Source organism: Aethalodelphis obliquidens, unplaced genomic scaffold, assembly GCF_003676395.1.
Source record: "Aethalodelphis obliquidens isolate GAN/ISIS:26980383/991018 unplaced genomic scaffold, ASM367639v1 scaffold14, whole genome shotgun sequence".
Lineage (NCBI taxonomy): Eukaryota > Metazoa > Chordata > Mammalia > Artiodactyla > Delphinidae > Aethalodelphis > Aethalodelphis obliquidens.
The window spans coordinates 30284358-30304285 of NW_020837958.1; the positions used below are offsets into that span (position 1 = coordinate 30284358).

The 19928-nt window shown below is 47.5% G+C and overlaps 1 protein-coding gene across 2 annotated transcripts in view; it reads right to left on the reverse strand.

The window, feature by feature from the left end:
- The window catches only part of INSC (INSC spindle orientation adaptor protein), a 132297-nt gene that overhangs the window by 76849 nt on the left and 35520 nt on the right, over window positions 1–19928 (reverse strand). For both annotated transcript variants that reach the window (XM_027115297.1, XM_027115296.1), the window contains one exon: window positions 14001–14101. In XM_027115297.1, coding sequence (XP_026971098.1) covers window positions 14001–14056 — 56 coding nt within the window. In that variant the 5' untranslated portion in view covers window positions 14057–14101. The remainder of the gene's footprint in view (window positions 1–14000; window positions 14102–19928) is intronic.

Below are 19928 nucleotides of genomic sequence, written 5' to 3' on the forward strand. Positions count from 1 at the left end.
TGGACTGCCCTCCCATCGAACTTCATTCCCCAAACTTCCAGGCCCTCCCAGACTGCACGCAGAGTGTGTGACCCACATACCCTCACACATTCCACCCTGAATATTCATTCAGTCAGTATTTCCTTAGTGCCTACTTTGTGCCGGGAACTGTTCCAGCTGCTTGGGATACAGAGTGAACACAGTCAGCAAACAGTCCTGCCCCATGAAAGGTACATTACAGCAGGGAAAACAGACAATAGTAATAAACGTAATCGATTTAACAGTGCCTAGTATGTTAAAACCAGATAATTTCCATTCAAAAGAAGAGTTAGAATAAGTGGGGACAAGACTGTTCATGTGAGAGGCAGGGACGGAAGAGCCACTTCAAATAGTGGGTCAGGGTAGGACTCATTGAGAAGGTAAGCTGAGAGGGAATGCTTCAGAGAAAACCAACCATGCTGATGTACGGGTGCTTTCGGGGCAGAGGGAAAAGATGGTGCAAAGGCCTCCTGTGGGAGTAAGCCTGGGCGCTGGAGAAACAGTACAGAGGTAAGCGCGGCCAGAATGGAGTGGAGCAAGGGAAAGATCAGTAGGAGTGAAAAGGGACTCAGGCTAGATCCTAGAGGGCCCTGAAAGCCACTGCAAGCCCTCTGGGGTTTCACTCTGAGTAAACAGCAGGATTCCTCCCGAGACATCCGAGGAGCCTTGTCATCAGCTGGGTCCACCTGGCCCCTACGCCGTTCTACAACCCAACCTGGAAGGCTCTCTCACTAAGGGCTTTATAAAAACCACACATAATGAATTTAGACTGACTTAACCTCTGCTATGCGGTGAACTATAAACTGTTCATTGAACAGTTAATGTAAGCATAATTATTTATGCAACAAGCTGTAAATAATTTACAGTATGGTTAGGAAATTAACTTCCCACCTCTCTTCACTAAGGCACTGGTGAACTGGTGAAACCCAGCCAGCTGAGACCAAAGGAAATGTTGCTTCTCTGATCACGTTCAAATCTTCCAGTGTTTTCATTGCCCTGCTCCTGAGCCACGTTGAGCTGCATTACAGGCCTTTTCCGTGTTGAGGCTTTTGTGAAAGGGGCAGACAATTCTCCATCTCTGTCCCTAACCACTCCTAGCTCACATTTTAAGGGTGGAGCCTTCCCCAGCATATGGTGTTGGACAGCTCACAGCAGCCTTGCCCCTAACTTGTGGCTGACCCATGCATGCAATGCCAGAACCAGGAAGGAAGTAATCTCTCCTTCGATGAATCTGCACGATGTTTCCTGCATCACCTATTGTGCTGGGGTTGGCCTCTGTCTCTCCGTGTTCCCTGCAGTGACCCTCTGCTCCAAGCTGCAGCACTGGAAAGAGTTTTCAGATCACTCCCCAGAAATCCCCATTTTCATTATTCATCCTAGCCCTTTTGACATATGTGTTCCATAACATTTTCGGTTAATTGAACGGTCCTGTATAACACGGTAAGAGAGTTGATCCTGCTTTTCAGATATTCCCAGGAGTGCTGGCCCACGAATACACCTCGAAGCTAATACCTGCGAGTAATTTATGAAGGGGATATGGATACTGGCATCATAGTCACTTTGTCCTGTCCATGTCTCCAGGTTTTGGCTTCCAGCAATCTATAGAAGGACTTGAAGGTAGGGAAGAGATTTGGAGTCTCTAACAAATCAGTATTTTAAAAATCTAGCATAGTTCCAAACATGCTATAAAGGAAATATTTTTTGAGTACCTTCTGCATGCCAGACACATATCAAGCGCTTGCCCATACAGTATCTGTCTCGCAGTTACACAATGCTATTGATTATCCCCCGTCTTACAGGAAAAAGTGAGGCTCAGAAAGCTCCCTGCAGGTCATCAATGACTGGGTCTAGATCTCAATCCAGGTCAGCCTGCCTCCAGAGCCTGTGCCTTCACTACCTCCCCAGACTTTCCAGCACGCATGAGTGTGCTGTCGTTTCTGTTTCAGGACAGGGAACATGAATTTGGCTCTAGGTGACTGTTTCCAGTCCAGGGAGCCAATTTCATGCGCACATTTCACAGCTGCCTCCTCTCTGATGACTCAGGAGCAACCCCTCTTGTTAACTTTATCAAACTCTGGCATTTTGAAGACACAATTAGTACTCCCTGGCCTTCCCTTAACTCAGGAAAAACTTACTTTTGAAACTCTAAAAAGGATACATGTGTGTACGTGCATTGTCAGTATACATATGAGAGCCGGCGTGATGTATACTCACCTGATGCGGATCCATCACTCTGGCCTCATCCCACTTTCACCTCTTAATAGCTGTGTGCCCTTGCATGTGACGCTTGCCCTCTCTGAGCCTCAGTTCCCTGACCTCCTCATTCCCAAACCATTGTCTCAGCCTCACCAAGTTCTTTCAAGCGCCTCTGCTGAGACTTCCAGCCTCCCAGCCTTTTCACATGCTGATCCCTCTCTCCCCATCTCCTCTTCACCTTGCCGATGCCTACGTATCCTTGGAATCTTGGACTAAATGTCTCTCCTGAAGTAGGTGTCTCTGACTCCTAGATGAGCTTATGTCCCATGTGTCCCATGTGTCTGGAGCACCCTGTCTTTCCCCCATCATGACACAGGTCTCAATTATTTAACTACCTGTTTATCTGCTAGACCATAAGCAGGGCAGGGCTTCTCTCTACCAGGCCTACCCTGCATCCTTCCCCTCGCACTGGGCCCGATACAGTGAAAATGCTCAGTGTCTATTTATGGAACTGAATTAAGTTTAAAAATCTATCAAATGGGAATAACAATGACCTGTACCGCCGTACCGTCTCATCGGGTTATTGTGATAAGCTCCATAATCATTACTGCTAACATTTATTGAGGCTGAGCCCTGTGCCAACTACCAAGGAGATGGCTTCATGCAGTTCTCACAGTGACCCTGAGAGCAGGGCACTATCATCAGCTTATCTTTACAAATGAGGAAACTGAAGCTTAGAGAGGCTTACGTGAACTCTCTGATATCACCCAGCTTGTAAGTGGCAAAGTTTGGCTCGGAACCCAGCCCATCAGACTCTAGACCCCATGTCCTTAAATGCCACTCTAAACTGCATTATGAAAGGCCGTGCTCTGTCCAGATGGCGTGTTTAATACTGTCAGGTAAAGATATAAATGCATTCTCACATGCCTGAGCTGAGTCGTTGCTTGTCTTCAAGTTTCACGGCTGTAACACAGGACCTGATGTGTAGACTAAAGAGGGTTTAGCTTTGTCTTTCCTCTTTACTTCAAGGAGAGTATTTTCATTTGCCAAAGTGGAACATTTAGGAGAATTCACATATCCTACATGTCAGCTGCCATCCTGGTACCTCTGCGGGATTCTGGAAAAGGCAGGTGAGAGTCCAGAAGTAACCACTAGAGGGTTTCCAAGAGCAGGTCTACACCGTTGCCATAGACTCCATCAGCCTCCAGCCCCCAGCACTTGGACCCCCTTCCTCTACCACACTCTCACTCTATCCCCAGCCTCAGGCTCTGACCAAGAGTCCTCTATCCCCAGTTGTGGGCGGACTCCAGGCATCCTTAGGATTTGGCTTCAAAAGAGCCCCAGATGCAGAGGCCAGAAGCAGCTGCCTGTCCCACCAGGTCCTGCAGCCAGTACATGCATCCTGATGTCCTGGTGTTTTCTGTGTGCATTCTCAGCGCCAGCCTGTTCTAGAAGCTGAGGACAAACCTGAACAGGAGAAAATCCCAGTGCTCACACAGCTCAGGCAAGACCCCGAACAGGCAAGAAAGCACCAGGAATCCAATCTGGTCACAGTTATAACAGTAGCTGATGTGTTGAGTTCCAGCAATGATCCAGGCAGTGTTCTAAGCCCTCTCAATATATTACTCCTTAATCCTCCCCACAGCCCTGGGAGAGAAGACTGTTATTGCCCCCATTTACAGACAAGGAGACTTCTGTTGGGAGAGGTCACAGGGTGGGTAAGTGGTGGAACCATCACTCAGATCCATGCTCTAGAGCCCAGAGCCTCTCCTCGCATCAACTAAACACCACACTGGCAGCAAGAAGCTGTGAGCAGGAGAGTCTGGGATCATAGGAGACAGAGGGCCTGACTTCGCCTGGGAATATGTACACAAAGGAAATGACATTTGCCCTGGTTCTTAGAGGAGAGGAGTTGGCCAGGACGACAAGGACAGAAGGACTTCCACATAAATGCAAAACTGCCTAGAGACATAAAAATAGTAATACGACCAGAAGTTTCACTGGAATCAAGCATCAGGGGCCTATGAGGGGTGGCCAGGAAGGGGCCTAAGGAGAGAGACAGGGACCAGTTGATCAAAGACCTTGAATACCATGATTAGGGATTTGGGTTTAATCCTGAAGGCAATTTAGAGACACTCAAAACATTTTAGAGCAGGGCGGTGACACAACTGTGCAGAGACTCAGTAGAAAATGGACTGGAGTGAGTTAAATACCATACAGGAGGGTGACCTGTCGGGAAATGATGGTTATACAGCAGAGAGAGGACAGAAGGCTGAACTAAGGCAGTGACCTGGGAAGAAGTGAATGGTCTGGGAGGGAGATGAGAAGATACGAGGGTGAAGGAGGGAAAGGAGCAAGGCTGCCTCCTCAGCCTCTGGTCTGTGTGACTGGTGCTGCCCTGACTGAGACAGGAAACCCATCCAGGTAGGAGTTAGTTTTCATTTTGCTTGGTTTCATGGTGTTGCACGATGACAAGTGGGATACGCGAGGTCACGGCAGAAGTGGGGTCTAGACCCTACAGAAGGGTCCCTCAAAGAGGCCCCACACCTTCCCAGAGAGGAGAGCAGGCCTGGTGAAGCCGGCACAGCCCTGCCACAAGCCGGTCCACTCCCAGCCGCCGTCACTGTGCCGCCACATAATGAGATGTTCTTCTCAATTTTGGAGCCCGGGGACTGTGGCTCCTTACGGTTTGGACTGCGTCAGTGCTGAGCATCCCATAATTGCATAGCTCATCAGGTTCTCTGTCATTAGCTCTCTGGTTCTCAGGGCTCCACCTTTCCTACTGCATTTGCTGGTTGACCCCAACATAAAAAATCTGGTTAAACAGGGCAGCTCTTGCTGTGCAGCAGGCCCTGCCCGCTGTCCCTTCACCTTGCAACTCCCAGTGGTTCAACCATCCTCAGCCGTGAACTTGGAGCTGCCATCTCACTATACATGAAATCTTTCCATTGCGAGTACAGATGATCGGATCTCTCATACAAAGGAAGGAATTGAAAACTGAGGTCAAAGCAGATGGACTGGCAATGAGTCACACACCCTTCACGGTGGAAACCACCACAGTGAGGAGCCTGTAGGGTCTCCAGCCAAGGAGCTGGAGGGGCCAGGGGACAGGACCAGGGTTGGATTTCCTCCATTTCCACAGTGAGCTGGAATCTAAGCCTGATGCTGGGAAGATGCCCCCTTGCCTGTGGGGCAGGGAGGGCATCCCAAACAGTGAATGGGGCTCACAGGAGCCCTGTCCAGTATCTGGAAGAGCCCCTGAGAGAAGTAGATGTCTACTCCCCAAGTCACCCTGCTCCTTGCTCCCTGATGGTGGCTTTCCTGGACATCTGGAAGGAGGTGAATAAGCCCCCAAATCTGGGTTTTCTGGAGCCTGGCAGCTTCCAAACACAAAGCCAGATGTAACCACAATCATCTTCACATACCAGGATACTGGTTGGATAAATTATTTTAAGCTGGAATTATCCAGGGTGGAGTTGGGGTGGGGGAAGGGAGGAGCATAGTCTTATACTAAGGCATTACAGTATGAAAAAAATGGGCTTCCTAAAATATGTCTAAAATCAGAAGGAATTAACTACCCACACAGCAAGCAGGGAGAATTACAAACAATAGAGCACCTCTGGGCACCAAGAACTCTCTCCTTCAGCCCTCACAGTGGTTTGATGGTTGGCGATTACCAACCCATTTTACAGATGTAGAAACTGAGGCTTAGAGGCATTACTTAACTTGTCTAAGACCTCATTGTTAATAGTCATGATAAAGTTAAAATTGATTGAGTGCTTATTACTTTCTGGACACTGTGCTAAATGCTAGAACCAATCTTAATGCTTACTTAACCCTCAAAACAATCCCATGAGGGTCACATAACTGAGATTTGGGAGGTGAAGTGACCTGGCCAAGGTCTCGTGGTAGATAAGTGGAAACAAGAATCTATGCAGTCTGAGACCAGAACCTTGGTCTTCCCTAAATGCTGTGTTCTTTAATGGTCTTCAGCAATTTAGCTGATATTCACACCCTCAAATCCATAGCTGGGGCTCTTTCTCCTATGCTGGACTTCCCTGATGTGATTATCAATGACTTTTTAAAGATGGTGATCATTTAAAGACTGTATACTACAGTATGCCTAGTCATTTTTCAAACTCTTGCCTTATTTCTTTTGGGGAGAGAGTAGGGTGTGTGTTATTTAAATTCAGGACAGAACTACTGGCCCACTGGCCCCATCATCACAGATCTCTGACGAGTTTGCACCAGAAGTACTGCCAGAACAGGAAGCCAGGGAGACCGTGCAGAGTGCGGAGGGACCCTCTCAGGACTCTGGCTGCGAAGGGTCTCCCCACCCGCTTCACTGTCCCTGCCTCGGCTCTTGCCACTTAGATTGCCCTCCTCATTCTTCAAAGCCCATCACTGGGGGAAGGTAACTATGTCTGACCCTTCGGATGCCAAAGGGAACAATTCTTCCCAGTTCAGCAGACACATGTCCTGGTCCCCAGTTGCTGATACCAGTTCCTCATTGCCAGATAAGCCTGCTGGCCTGGCATCCAGAGTTCCCCAAAACACTGGGGGTCATTAGTTTAAGGAAATCTCTGCCTACATTCTTGTTGGTTCATTTTAACTACTTTTCACTCAGAATGAAACTTTAATTATTCCTTCAAAATCTGGAATTTGGATTTCTCTGCGTTATTCTATTCCACCTGCTGTGTGAAGTGGAGAGCCTTCTGTAAGAATACATTTCTATGCCAAGAACACTTGGTAATGGCCTCCAAACTTTACCGAGTACCCCAGTGGGCCAAGGTATTGGGCTAGGTGTTGGGATTATAAAGGAGAGATGGTAAGAATATGATCTCCAAGAGGGCAGGACCTTCTATTACAGTGAGACATAATCTCTCCACCTAGCACAGCACCTGGCACATCATAGGCACTCAATAAACATTTACTGAATGAATAAATGAATGACTGTAAATAAGCAATTATGGTTCAGTATGCTCCCTATGGCGTTTTGAAGTAAGGAGAAAGAATTTTGAGAGCACAGAAAGGATGTTCATCTCAAACTAGGGTATCTGAGAAAGCTTCCCACGCCAGCGCTTGGAAGGACGCCTTCAAGTTCACCAGGAGAAGCAGAGTTGGAAGATGGTAGGATTTCAGACAGAAGAAACAGCATGTGCAGAACAGTGGAGGCGAGGAACCACATGTTGGGAAGACGACAAGTTGCTAAGAGTAGTCAGAGGGGTGGAATGAATTCAGTCCAAAATAAGAACTTCAAATCAAGAAGCATGTTGGAGTGCTAGGTTTCATGGATTTATCTATATTATAACCTAGCGAAGCAGGGTGCACTATCCCCTCCCCTGGAGAAGAGCACTTCTCCAGGCTGTACCACGGGGCTTCCATAAAACCTGAACAGGGCACACCCTCAAATGCTGGAAGGGGCTCCCAAACTAAAATGTCTTACAGTTTCCATCCCAGCTACAAGGCCAACACTAAACTTCTTCACGACTTTCGTTGGAAGGAATAAGACCCTGTTTGTTTTGGTCAATGAGATTCTTTCATAGCCCTGAGGCACTGAAGTGGGCTACTTTTGTCCAGAAAAGGGAAGACGATCCAATACTCACTCACAGACTTCTAGAAGTTAGAGCTAAAAGGGTCCCTGGGGAAACTTTTGCCTACCTCCTCATTCTCAGATTAAGAAACTGAGGCTCAGAAAGGGAAAAGGATTGTCTGAGAACACACAGCAGGTTAGCATAGAGCCAGGGCTGGGAAGGAAGGAAGAGAGGAAGGAAGACAGGATGGAAGGAAGGCCAGCCTCTGGTCCCTGGTTGCTGCTCCCACTACAGTGTGCTCTCCTGTAAGACATTTAATGATGAAATTGCAGTGACATTTTTTCCCAATGAATTAAAACCAAAGATTAAAAATATTTCTGAATCGCTATTCTTTTTTTTTTTTTTGCGGTATGCGGGCCTCTCACTGCTGTGGCCTCTCCCGTTGCGGAGCACAGGATCCGGACGCACAGGCTCAGTGGCCATGGCTCACGGGCCCAGCCGCTCCGCGGCATGTGGGATCTTCCCGGACCGGGGCACGAAGCCGTGTCCCCTACATCGGCAGGCGGACTCTCAACCACTGCGCCACCAGGGAAGCCCTAAATTGCTATTCTTTAGAAGAAAAAAAAAGTCTCTCCAACTGTCTGACTCCTTCAACCAGTTAAATCTTTGACTTCCATTCAGAAACAGTATTTAAATTAATCAAGGTAAAACTCTAGCTTATCCTTTCCCTCCAAGCGGCACTTTTCCACCATAAAGAATGAGAATAGCTTGCTGGAGACAGACAGGGGAGTGTCTTGGAGAAAGGAACAAAATCCAAGCTATGGAATTAAATTTCTCACAGTCACCTGAAACTCCTCAGCTGTTAGTCATTTTTCAAACATTTATTAAACATTTATTCATTCAACAACCAGTTTTTGAGTTTATTCTGTGTGCATTTTAACCAAAGGAGCACAAATATGAATCAGAAATGACTTTGGCCCTCAGGACATTTATTACTGAGTAGGAAGGATGACATTTACATAACTCATTATAGTACTACTCAAGGCCTGGCCCAGAGTAAGTTCTTAGTCTCAAGTAAATTTCATTCAAATGAATGGGTGAATGAATGAAATTGATATCTATTACAGATCATTGCTAATGAGAAGATTCCACTGGGGCTAGGACACAGAGCTGCCAGAATTTGCTGGAGGCTAGGAGGGAGAATAAACTTAAGAAACAGAGCCCAGGAAAGGCAGGACTCCCCAAAGGGCAGAAGAGGGCCTGAAGAGTATTATGGCAGCTCCATTTCCCTCTCTGGGCCTCAATTTCCCTATCTTATAATGCAGGGAGCTCTGAGGAAACTTCCAGCAACAACATTGAATACCTCTATGATCCCAGTTCCCGGCACCATAAGGGAATTTAAATCCAACCTCTCCTCTTAAAAATATCTATTGAATCATCGTCCCTCTGCCTTTACAAGGTCACGCCCTGTGTTTCTGTGGATTTCTCTTGGGAGATGGGAGAAGGAAGGGAATATGATTCTAGCTTTGATTAGCCTTCGTTTTGGTTTAAACAACAGACAAATATCCAATTATCCCATTGACAATTACAGTATGCACATTTCACCGCAGGCGCAGAAAGCAACCCAGCAGCAGAAAACCAGCCACAGACCAAGGGTGTACACATGCAAGCCATTATCTACTTGGAGACAGGCTGGGCTGCAACGGCCCCACTGGCTCAGGGAAGCTGGGCGGGTCCTCGCCAGCAGGCCAGGGGCAACCCAGGAGGCCGCCTGCCACTAGCTGCAGCTGCATCCAGCCCTGGCTCGTTTCAGATTCCAGGCTGAACAGAAACATTGTGAGAAAGCGATTCCCTCACAGTGAGACACCCCAAATAAAAGCCCCAGGTTGTATACTTGCTACAAAACCAGGCCTGATCAAGCCAAGAGATAAATTAGTGAGTTGCACAAGGGAAGGGACCACGCGGTATCTGGTCACAATCATGTCCTTAAGCACACAAGTCCCACACAAAGCACGTGATCTGCACTCAATACATATTTTGAGAAATTATGTGGAAGGCTAGTAAATAAACAACTACTTGAATGAGTGGATGATTTGCTTGTGCAATGCCCTCAAAAACGTCGTGGAAAAGACAGCCAGGATAGAATGCTGGCCGGCACTCATGTTCAAGCACCATCTGGGAACATGTATCTCTGCTCTGATCCTTGTCAGCCTGTCCTGGACAAGTAGGTGACTTAACTCCTCAAGCCTCATTTCCTCATGGGATGGACGTTGTATGTGCCTCTCAGATTCCCCCTCAGGGGAGGACTTGTTGTCCCCAGCTGGCGGACCCCCCCCAGATACTGCCTCAGAGGCACCTCACCTGAGGTCATGCCTGCCCACACACTCCAACGACAGATCAAGGTGGGATATGAAGGTTCTGGCCACTCTGGCCAGTGAACGACTCTGATCCCAAAGGTCCCTGTGAGGTCAGCTGAGTCATCATCAAGCAGGCATCACGGCTCCCCAGCTCCCCCTGCCCAGGCCTGCTTCCTTCCTCTCCCTTCCACAGGTGTTGATCCCAAAGGCACTCCCTAATAACCATCTTGAAATCTCAACTCCATCTCAATGGCTGCTTCCCAGAGGACCTAAACTATGGCTCCCTCGTTAGCAAAAGAGAGATAATAATAAGTATACACAAGGGCTATCGTGAGGACTGAGTTGCTATGTGTAAAAGCATCCAGCTTTTAGCAAATGCTGGATGACAGTGAGCCAACTTTGTTATGGGGTTAGTGAAGCCCAGTCCTTTCATCAGTATTCCCACCCTCACTGGCAGGAAACCAGAGAGAAAATGTCAGTGTCTCAGCTTGATCTGTGGTTAAGAGAAGTAGTGGAAGAAAGGAGAGAAGGAAGGAAGGAAGGAAGGAAGGAAGGGAAGGAGGGAGGGAGGGAGGGAGGGAGGACATGTCTGGATGTGGCCCTGTGTGCATCCCTCAGACTGGCCTCCAACCCACCCTGTAGGAACCTCTCCACAGAGAGGGTCAAATCAAAGGACTGGGCCGTCAGGATCCCTGCAGAAGATGAGGGCTACGCTGCGATGGTAGAAAGCACAACCCTGGGAGCAGGCAGACAGGTGGCAACACCCGGACCACCATGTCTGGGTCCCAGCACCACTACCACCCAGCCCAGAGCCAATGGAGGGAATCACTGTACCAGACACAAAGAGGGGAGCCCAGAGACGCAAGAAGAAAGCAAAGATCAGCTAGAGACACAGCAGCCACAGTCTCCTGCTACCCAGAGTGCTGAGGCCCTGTCCCCTGCAATCCCACCAATAAGTCCCTGAACCTCCAGGGAAGTATTTGAACCTGAGCTTGCGAGGGTTTCCACTGCGGAGGGAGGGAGGGAGGAGGGGTGTGTTAGTGTTACAGGGATGGCCTGGTGACGTGTGGGTTGGCACCCTGAGGCCTAGAGAGACCTTCCTTCCTGGACCCCAGCACCTACACGACCTTTAAAAGCACTTACGACTGACACCCTGTTACAGACAATAAAGCTGGTGCTCGGACAGGTTAGGCGGCAGCCAGAGTCACACAGCTGATAGGAAGCGGAGCTGGGATTTGAGCCCAAGTCTGATTCCAAGGCCTATATGCTTTCAACCACTTAGAGTTCCCGCATTACAGTTTCCAAGAGTAGGGTTTTGTGCTTTGGCTTGTCTGTTTTATTATTTTTAAATACGAAGACCTCCCAGGAGATTCAGACACAGTCAGTGTTGAGAGAACTATCACACACCTTCCTGTCGCCCACACCAGTTCAGCTCAGGATCCCAACCCCTGGCCTCAGACTCAGTGGCTCCCTGCCCTCTGTTCTCTTCCAGGAGCCTGCACCTAGGAAAGCTCTATTTGATGCTATTTACCTTTAAGGATCTCAAATACCAAAGGCCTAACGCACAGGATTCACCCAGGCTGTGAGATGATCCCACACAACTTGACCATATTTATTTATTTTGTACATTGAGGTGAACAATGGCACTCCAGAGTGAAATTCAGCCTCACTGGAACACAACAAAAAGTCAATTATCCAGCATTAATTATTTATCTGGAGACAATAACCACGGTGCTGTTCCCCACGAGAGAGGCTACAGCTTGGAGCAAGAGGAAAGTAGAGGTGGCTGCTATTGTCTGCCCATAATGTGGCATCAGATCAGACAAATGGACCCCTCTGACGTCCTGTAAATACACATGAGCCTCCGCTGTGAATGTAGCTCATGCACATGCCTCTAGAACACAGACGATTAATAGGGTGGTAGAGGATTAATAGGATTCGATTCCCCCAATATCCTGGGGAGGTCTGCCCTGGCAATGCCAAGCTATGACTATATGAAAGGAAATACCACCTTCTCTCTGCAGCCTGCCCTGCTCTAACAGAACTGTAAGGTTGAAGACATTCTAAACAAACATTTTTGCAGGTTGCAGTGTTTGTGGAACCATATTAGTCTGCTGTTTTCCTCCCAAGGTATTTACTGTACAATATAAGTTAGAAAACCTGTCCTGACTGACTCGAAAAGCATAGTGATCTGATTCCTAAATCATTTTTATGTAATTTAACTTTCTTTTATCTTTAAAAATTCTGAGGAGCTTGGAAGAGAGAGATCAGTGGTTCCCAGGGGCTGAAAGAGTGCCAGGATGTGATCTACCTTGGCTCCGTATTCTCTAGTCCGGGGACATACTCTTTATTTAAAGATGTTAATGTTGATTGAGCAGTACTTACTCTTTATTTAAAGAAGAAGTTAACGTTGATTGAGCAGTTTCTATGTTTCAGGCAGGTGATTTATATATCTTTATACATCTTTATAAAGTCTCATCACAACCCGATGAGGTAAGTATAAATATCTCCATTTCATAGATCAATAAACTGAAGCCCGAGGTCACAGCTAATAAGTAGCGGAACCAAGAATCAAGTTTGGGTGGAGTGGGTCCCAACTCCTAACCACCGTCCTAAACAGCCCTGTGATGACAGCTTCCCCAGCCCCCAGCACAGCCTCTGGTCTGACCATCCCAACACCCATGAGTTCTGTGGAGGTGTCCCAAAGCCCTATTGCCACAGCTGCTGCTGCCCATCTGGATACACAGTTTCCAACCTACTACCTGGGCAGGACAGGTGATGGAAAGACTAAGATTCCTCTTCATCTAGAACGGTTCCACTCTTTTCTGATTATAAAATAATACTCAAAAATCAAACAAACAATATAGAAATGCATGATGTAAATAAGTTGAAACCCCCTGCAATTCAGGTGAGGGGTTAGTAGAGATTAGATGGTAGTGGTACCGTATATATTTAAAGCAAAATACTACAGAACAAAACAATGATTTAACGGCCCTGCAAGTGCTACTTGGATTCTGCTGCCTCGAAACATCCCCGTCAAAATGTCTGAGCAAGGAATGAAGGGCTAAGTTTGAGCCTTGAGCGCTCAAACTGCAAAGTTCCTCCATAGATCAAACCTGCATTAGAGTGACCAACCATCCCAGTTTGCCCAGGACCAAGGAGTTTCCAGGCACACAGGAATCTCAGAGCCAAAATCAGGACAGTCCCAGGCAAACCGGGACAGTTGGTCATCACAGATTTGCTGCCCTGGTGCCTCCACCTTTGCTTCTGTCTCAGGCCTCCAGGACCAGTCATGTCAGATCTACACCTGCTTCCCCATCCCTTTCACCTGTGTGAAGGCAGCTCTAGAGCCTCAGGTCTTTCCTTCCCAGCTCATCATCCGGGCCTCACCTGCTGCTCAGTGTACTCCTCCCCCACCCTCCCCACACTGCCGCTCAGGGCAACAAGTGCTTCCCAAGGATCAGCTCTGTGCCCACTCCTGTCCCTGGTGCTCTGAGAGGAAGCCACCTAATGGTAGGCTGACCTCTTCCAAGAGGCTCAGAGAGGCCACTTCCCCCAGTGACTCCAGCCTCCTGGCCCTGGCGGGATCCACAGCTGCCTCTGGGGTCCCCTATCTTAGCAGCACACTTCACTTGACACTTTGCTTCATTGTCTGCCTGGATCTTAAACTAGCTCCTTGGGGCAGGATGTGGCTGACTCCTCTGTGCCCCAGGGCCCAGTTCCATTTGTATTTGCGGAGTGACTGTGGCATCCCCGATACCTCGTCCTAAGCCTCCTCCCCAGCACAGTGCACGGACAGAAGGGGCCACCTGCAAACCTCAGGATCCTGGGGCTTGGCCTCAGCCAGAGTCCAGATGGGGCAGGCCTTGCCCTGAGACACAGCAGTGGGACTTACCGCTGACCCGGCAGGGGGATGGAGTCCAGGTGGCGGCCTCCAGGCAGCGCCATCATGTTGACGCCAATCTGCAGCAAAGCCTGCCCACAGCGGTCGGGGCCCTGGAGAGAGAAGGCAGAGTGGGGTCAACAAGGGCCGCCCGAGTGAGGAGGCGCAATCATTTTCTCTCCCAAATCCTGGCCACAGGGATTCATCTCAGGTGTGGAGGGAAGGCCCCCTGGCCCTCCTCTGCTGTTTCAACCAGTTTATACTCCACTATCCTCACACAAGCAATGCAGTACTCAGGTCTGATCTTGATTCTAAGCCCCTAGAGCCCACTATGAACCCCTAGAATCTTTTCTTATGTCTCATGGCCCAAAACGTACCTAACGCATTTTGCTTTGCACCAAATATTGGGACACATAGACTAGCAAATATTGCATAGGACATACTTATACTTAAAACGTTTAGAGTTTACCTGAAATTCACATTTTACTGGGCATCCTGTATTATTAGCTAAATCTGGCAACTCTCTATGCTAATTCCCTAACTATCAATATATACTGTGACAGTACTAGGTCCTTCACTTTGCTTATGCCTGGGAAATGTGACCCTGTAATAGGCATGGTGGTTGCTTCCCCAAATCCATTCCACTTTAGATGATGTAATTTCACGCAAACTGCCAGGAATCGGTTTAGGAATAGGCATGTGACTCAATTAAAGCCAATGAGCCATGACAGAATTGCTTCTAGGAAAAGTTAACTTTGTCCTTAACTGCAAGCCAGACACAAGATGAGGTAGTATCTCTCCCATTGGACCTGAACAAGGAAGCACGTCGCTCCATTGCTGCTAGAGACCATCTTGCAATCAAAAGGGGACCCAGCTGGAGAAGAAAGAAGGCACCAGAGGAAAAACACCTGCATTCTTGATCACTGAGCCACTCAATCAACCAGTGCTGAGTCTGGCCCATCTCTGGGCTTCCTAGTATGTAAAGTATAAACTTCTTGTCTAAGTGAGGATTTTGGTTTAGTATACCCAAAAGCAGCCTAACTGATAAAGGCAATCCAGGTTCCGGGGCCTCCAATCCCAGCACTGAGCACCCACTTGGCTTGCCTGTGCCTCCTAGGTTAGACCAAGACAACAGTGTTCTTCTTCCTCCATACAATCAGCTGCCCACCTGTTTGTCTCCTGCCTCGAAATCCCATCTCCATTCTTCCCTCTCTGCCACCTCTTTCTCCAAGCGAGTGAAGAAGCCCTCCTTGGGGAAAATGGAGATTCTGTCACCTTTGCCTGGGTAAAGCAATGGTCAAGAGATGGTTGTCTGTCACTTGTCATATCCTGAGCTTGAGGACAGCAGATTTCAAGACATTCAGAGAAAACACAAGTCTGAACTTGTGGGAGGATACAGCTGAGGAGGGCAGCAATTCAAGCCCAGAAAAACTAAACTCTTACATTATGATTAAAAGTGACCCTTATGAGAAAAGAACGGAGGAGGACTTTAATTAACAGTGATGTGGCTGGACATAAAGTACCCCTTGTGATGCTTGGAACAAAAGACAAAAAATGTGAATCTGAAAAGTACAGGGAGGAAGAAGCCCAGAATAAACTAGGGCTTTAGATCATTCCAGAGACTCACTGTCACTGCCTGTTCCCTGTTCTGCAGACGCCACTAGACTGTGAGACCCTGGATGGCAGGGACCACTTGGTTTCAAGGGCTGGGCACTTAGCAAACACTAGATATGTCTATAGAAATAATGAGTGGAATGAAATTTTAATACATTTATGTTGAGCCCTAATTCTTCATCTGCAACTGAGAATAATAGTATCTGTTTTACAGGGCTATTATAACAATGACATAAGATCAGGAATGCAGAAGTGTCAGGCGAGATTGAGAGCTAAATAAATAGTTATTATTATGTCCTGAGAGTCTGCGCTGTGTTCAGTCCTGTGGTCAGCTTTGCCAGGGGAGATGCATAAAATTAGATACAGCATAAAAAGCACCTAGCACAATAACAGTGCTCCACGAGGCCTCTTTATCATCAGGAGTATAATTAGTTTTATTACTTTCATTATTTTCATTATTGAGAAGGTATATTTTTGGAAGCCAGTGAGTAAGCAGCCTGAAGAGAATGGCACAAAAGAAAAAAGCTAGAAACAACAAGATGAGGTATTTGTTCCGTTTTCAATGAGTCTGATGAAAGAACCAAAAAGGGAAATACCACCCTCTCAGAGTGAATGCTTTGATGTGATCAGAGTTCAGTGAGCAAGCAGATCTTATTTTAGCTCCATCTTCATCATGGAGAAGAAAGAGGGCAGAGCAAAAAGGTTGAGGCAAGTGACAGTAAGGAAAGTTTAAGGACGCAGGAAGTTCCAAGGCCCTTTAAAGTGTGAACAAGTTAGGATTCTGTGAGCACACCCTAGAATACTGGAGGACCTCCTGGATCTGATCAAGTCGTATCTGAGGGACCCTGAGAAAGGGTCCCTGAATGCAGGAGAATATTCTGATTTTCCAAGAGGTAGATTCCAGAAACACATCTTGGTGACCACGAAATTCTAGAACAGATTCCTAATCACTGGCCTATGAGCCCGTCAGGGAGAAGCCGGCTAGAACCCAGATGGAACAAATCACGCTCAAACAATTTCTTCCTTTTCATTAGCAACCGCTGGGCTCTCAGCTGAGGGGGATGCAGTAAACCTAATATATCTTGATTTTGTTAAAACATCCGGCTGAGATGTCCTCATTCCTCCATGTCATCCACAGCTTCCCAGCAGTTAGGCCAGTGGAGGCTGCCTGCTAACAAAACCTTGGGTCATGTGATGGCACGTGTTCCCAGAGGCTGGAGAGCCCTCCTGGGGACATCTGGGCTGCACGTGTATCACTGCCCTATGCACAGACTGTATTATTTATGCCTCTTTCCCTCAATGGGACAAACTCCCGGATGTCTGAAACCCCATCTTTCTCAGTGTGGGACTGTGCACCTACATGGTTGAAGCTGGGATTGTGAATCAGATTAGCTCTCAGAGGAGCCACAGCTCATATTTACTGTGTATGGGGAACAGGTAAGACAGAAAATCTGGAAGGTGAGATAGGGACTATCAAGAGCTAATCTGGCTGATGTTATAAAAGTGCAAAGAATAATAATTGCTAATATCTTTTGAGTGTGTACTATGTGCCAGGCTCTGTTCTAAATGCTTCATATAGTATTAACTCATTTAGTACTATCATCATCCCCTTGTTGCAGACGAGACCTCTGAAATTCAGGGGAACTACGTGCACTGCCCCAGATCACACAGCTAGTAGGTGACAGAGGGCTGGTATCCAGGTTTTATGATCAGAGGGGAGATGAGGTGCTGGAGCAGGTGAAGGTGATAAGCGCAACAAAAGTGACACAGGTCCAGCATTTGCTAACTGGAAGCCTGACTCCATTCCATGGGGGCAACACCCAGCCCCTACCCTTCACACACAGATGAGCCCTCTTCCCTCTCACCAGCGCCTCCCACTGCTCCCACCTCCGAAACCATGAGTCCTCCAGCTTCATTAAGTGTCGGACCTCAGTGACACAGCCAGAGGACAGAACAGTGCTCAAAAAATGAAGCATCCAAACACTGCACCCAAATGGTGGGAGGAAGAGGGGCACAGACAGTGGGGGCATCTCTCCAGTTGCTCATTGGCTGGTTCCTCTGGTGAGTCGTAAGGACAGAGTTATGGGTCCTAAAGGGATCAGGGGATGGGAAGCCACAGTCCCAGCTAAAGCCTAAAGTGTCACCAGCTTTCGAAGTGACAGAGCGGCATGGACATATATACACTACACAATGGAAAATAGATAGCTAGTGGGAAGCAGCCACATAGCACAGGGAGATCAGCTCGGTGCTTTGTGACCACCTAGAGGGGTGGGATGGGGAGGGTGGGAGGGAGACGCAAGAGGGAGGAGATACGGGGATATATGTATACATATAGCTGATTTACTTTATTATAAAGCAGAAACTAACACACCATTGTAAAGCAATTATACTCCAATAAAGATGTTAAACATAAATAAATAAAGTGTCACCAGCTTTGTAGAGAGACCTGTTTCAAGCGTGCTGGGTGGCTGCCCCCTCCCACTGCCCTAAGCCAGACTCAACCTATTGAGCAGAGAGAGTAGAACCCCTCCAAAACTGCTCAGCAAGTCAGGAAACCAAGAATGAATTCAAGGTAACCCCTCTGCCCCATGCCATCTGTCCTCCCTGGTATTGCAGAATGAACTTGAACTTTGGAGTCTGGTAGATCTGGATTCAAATCCTGATTCTGTGCCTGGTAAGTACATGACCTTGGGAAAAGCATCAACCCTCATGAATGTGGTTTCTCTGATTATATCGGCCTCCTAGGAGCCTCATGCACATTAAATGAGATCACTCATAAAACTCCCTTATAGATTAATATAATATAATATAATATAATTCAATGTAATATATCATGCACTTGGCACGTGCTAGCCTCAAAGTGGGAGTACACTTCCTCATGGAAGGAAGAGCTGAGAAATATATCTCAGGCAGAGGTGCTACCTTGCCCACGAGAGAGGTGAAAAGGACACCTGCAGGAGTGAGCAGGAAAGAGGAAACTCCATCACCTCCACCCCCAGCCCAAGGGCCTTCCTAATTCATTGGAAATCCTACCCCGGAGTTGGCAGCCTGGGTTCTGCAGGGCTCTTGGCTGTGTCTCCCCACCAGGAGTGGCTCATTTTCAAGAAAGACTTGAAGCCTTAAGTGTCTCTGATTTAATTCAATGCCTGCTGGGACAACTGCTCATTTCTGCTCCTGCATCCCATTAGAGGCAGCCCTTGCTCACCTCCGTTTGGCTAAGGAGCCAGCTTGGGCTCTGGAGGAAATGAAGGCTATTTACAGTAAATTATTCAATTAGAACCAGGAGCAAGGGCGGCTTCTGGTTGTCTAATGGGCCAAGCCGAGTACAGCTCAAGGCAGGGCTGGGATTGTTTAATCTGCAGAATCCATTAGGGCTGTCAACGGGAGCAGAACAGCAAATATTGTGGGAAGCAGTTAAGCTCCAGCAGCAGCAATAGAGAGAAGAATGGGAACTGGGGAAGGGGGGTGGGGGGGAGGGTAGGAGAGGCACTGACCCAGGGATTCAGTCAAGTCCCTCATCATACAGTACCCTACCCCCTCATTATTTCTCCTCCATGGAATTTATCACAATTATAATTAAACAATTCACTGTGAAATTAGTGCTTAACGTCTTTCTCCCTTGAGGATCATCCCAGGGGTGGGCACTAGGTCTGACCTGCTCTCCCGCTGTATCTCCTCCCCACTCCCACCACCCCACCCCCTTCCTGACAGTGCCTGGTACATAACAATCAGATCAATTAACACTTGTTGATTGACTAGGTGAGTTCTTTTTTTTTTTTTTTTACATCTTTATTGGAGTATAATTGCTTTACAATGGTGTGTTAGTTCCTGCTTTATAACAAAGTGAATCAGTTATACATATACATATGTTCCCATATCTCTTCCCTCTTGCGTCTCCCTCCCTCCCACCCTCCCTATCCCACCCCTCTAGGTGGTCACAAAGCACAGAGCTGATCTCCCTGTGCTATGCGGCTGCTTCCCACTAGCTATCTATTTTACGTTTGGTAGTGTATATATGTCCATGCCACTCTCTCACTTTGTCCTAGCTTACCCTTCCCCCTCCCCATATCCTCAAGTCAATTCTCTAGTAGGTCTGTGTCTTTATTCCTGTCTTACCCCTAGGTTCTTCATGACATTTTTTTCCCTTAAATTCCATATATATGTGTTAGCATACGGTATTTGTCTTTCGCTTTCTGACTTACTTCACTCTGTATGACAGACTCTAGGTCCATCCACCTCATTACAAATAGCTCAATTTCGTTTCTTTTTATGGCAGAGTAATATTCTATTGTATATATGTGCCACATCTTCTTTATCCATTCGTCC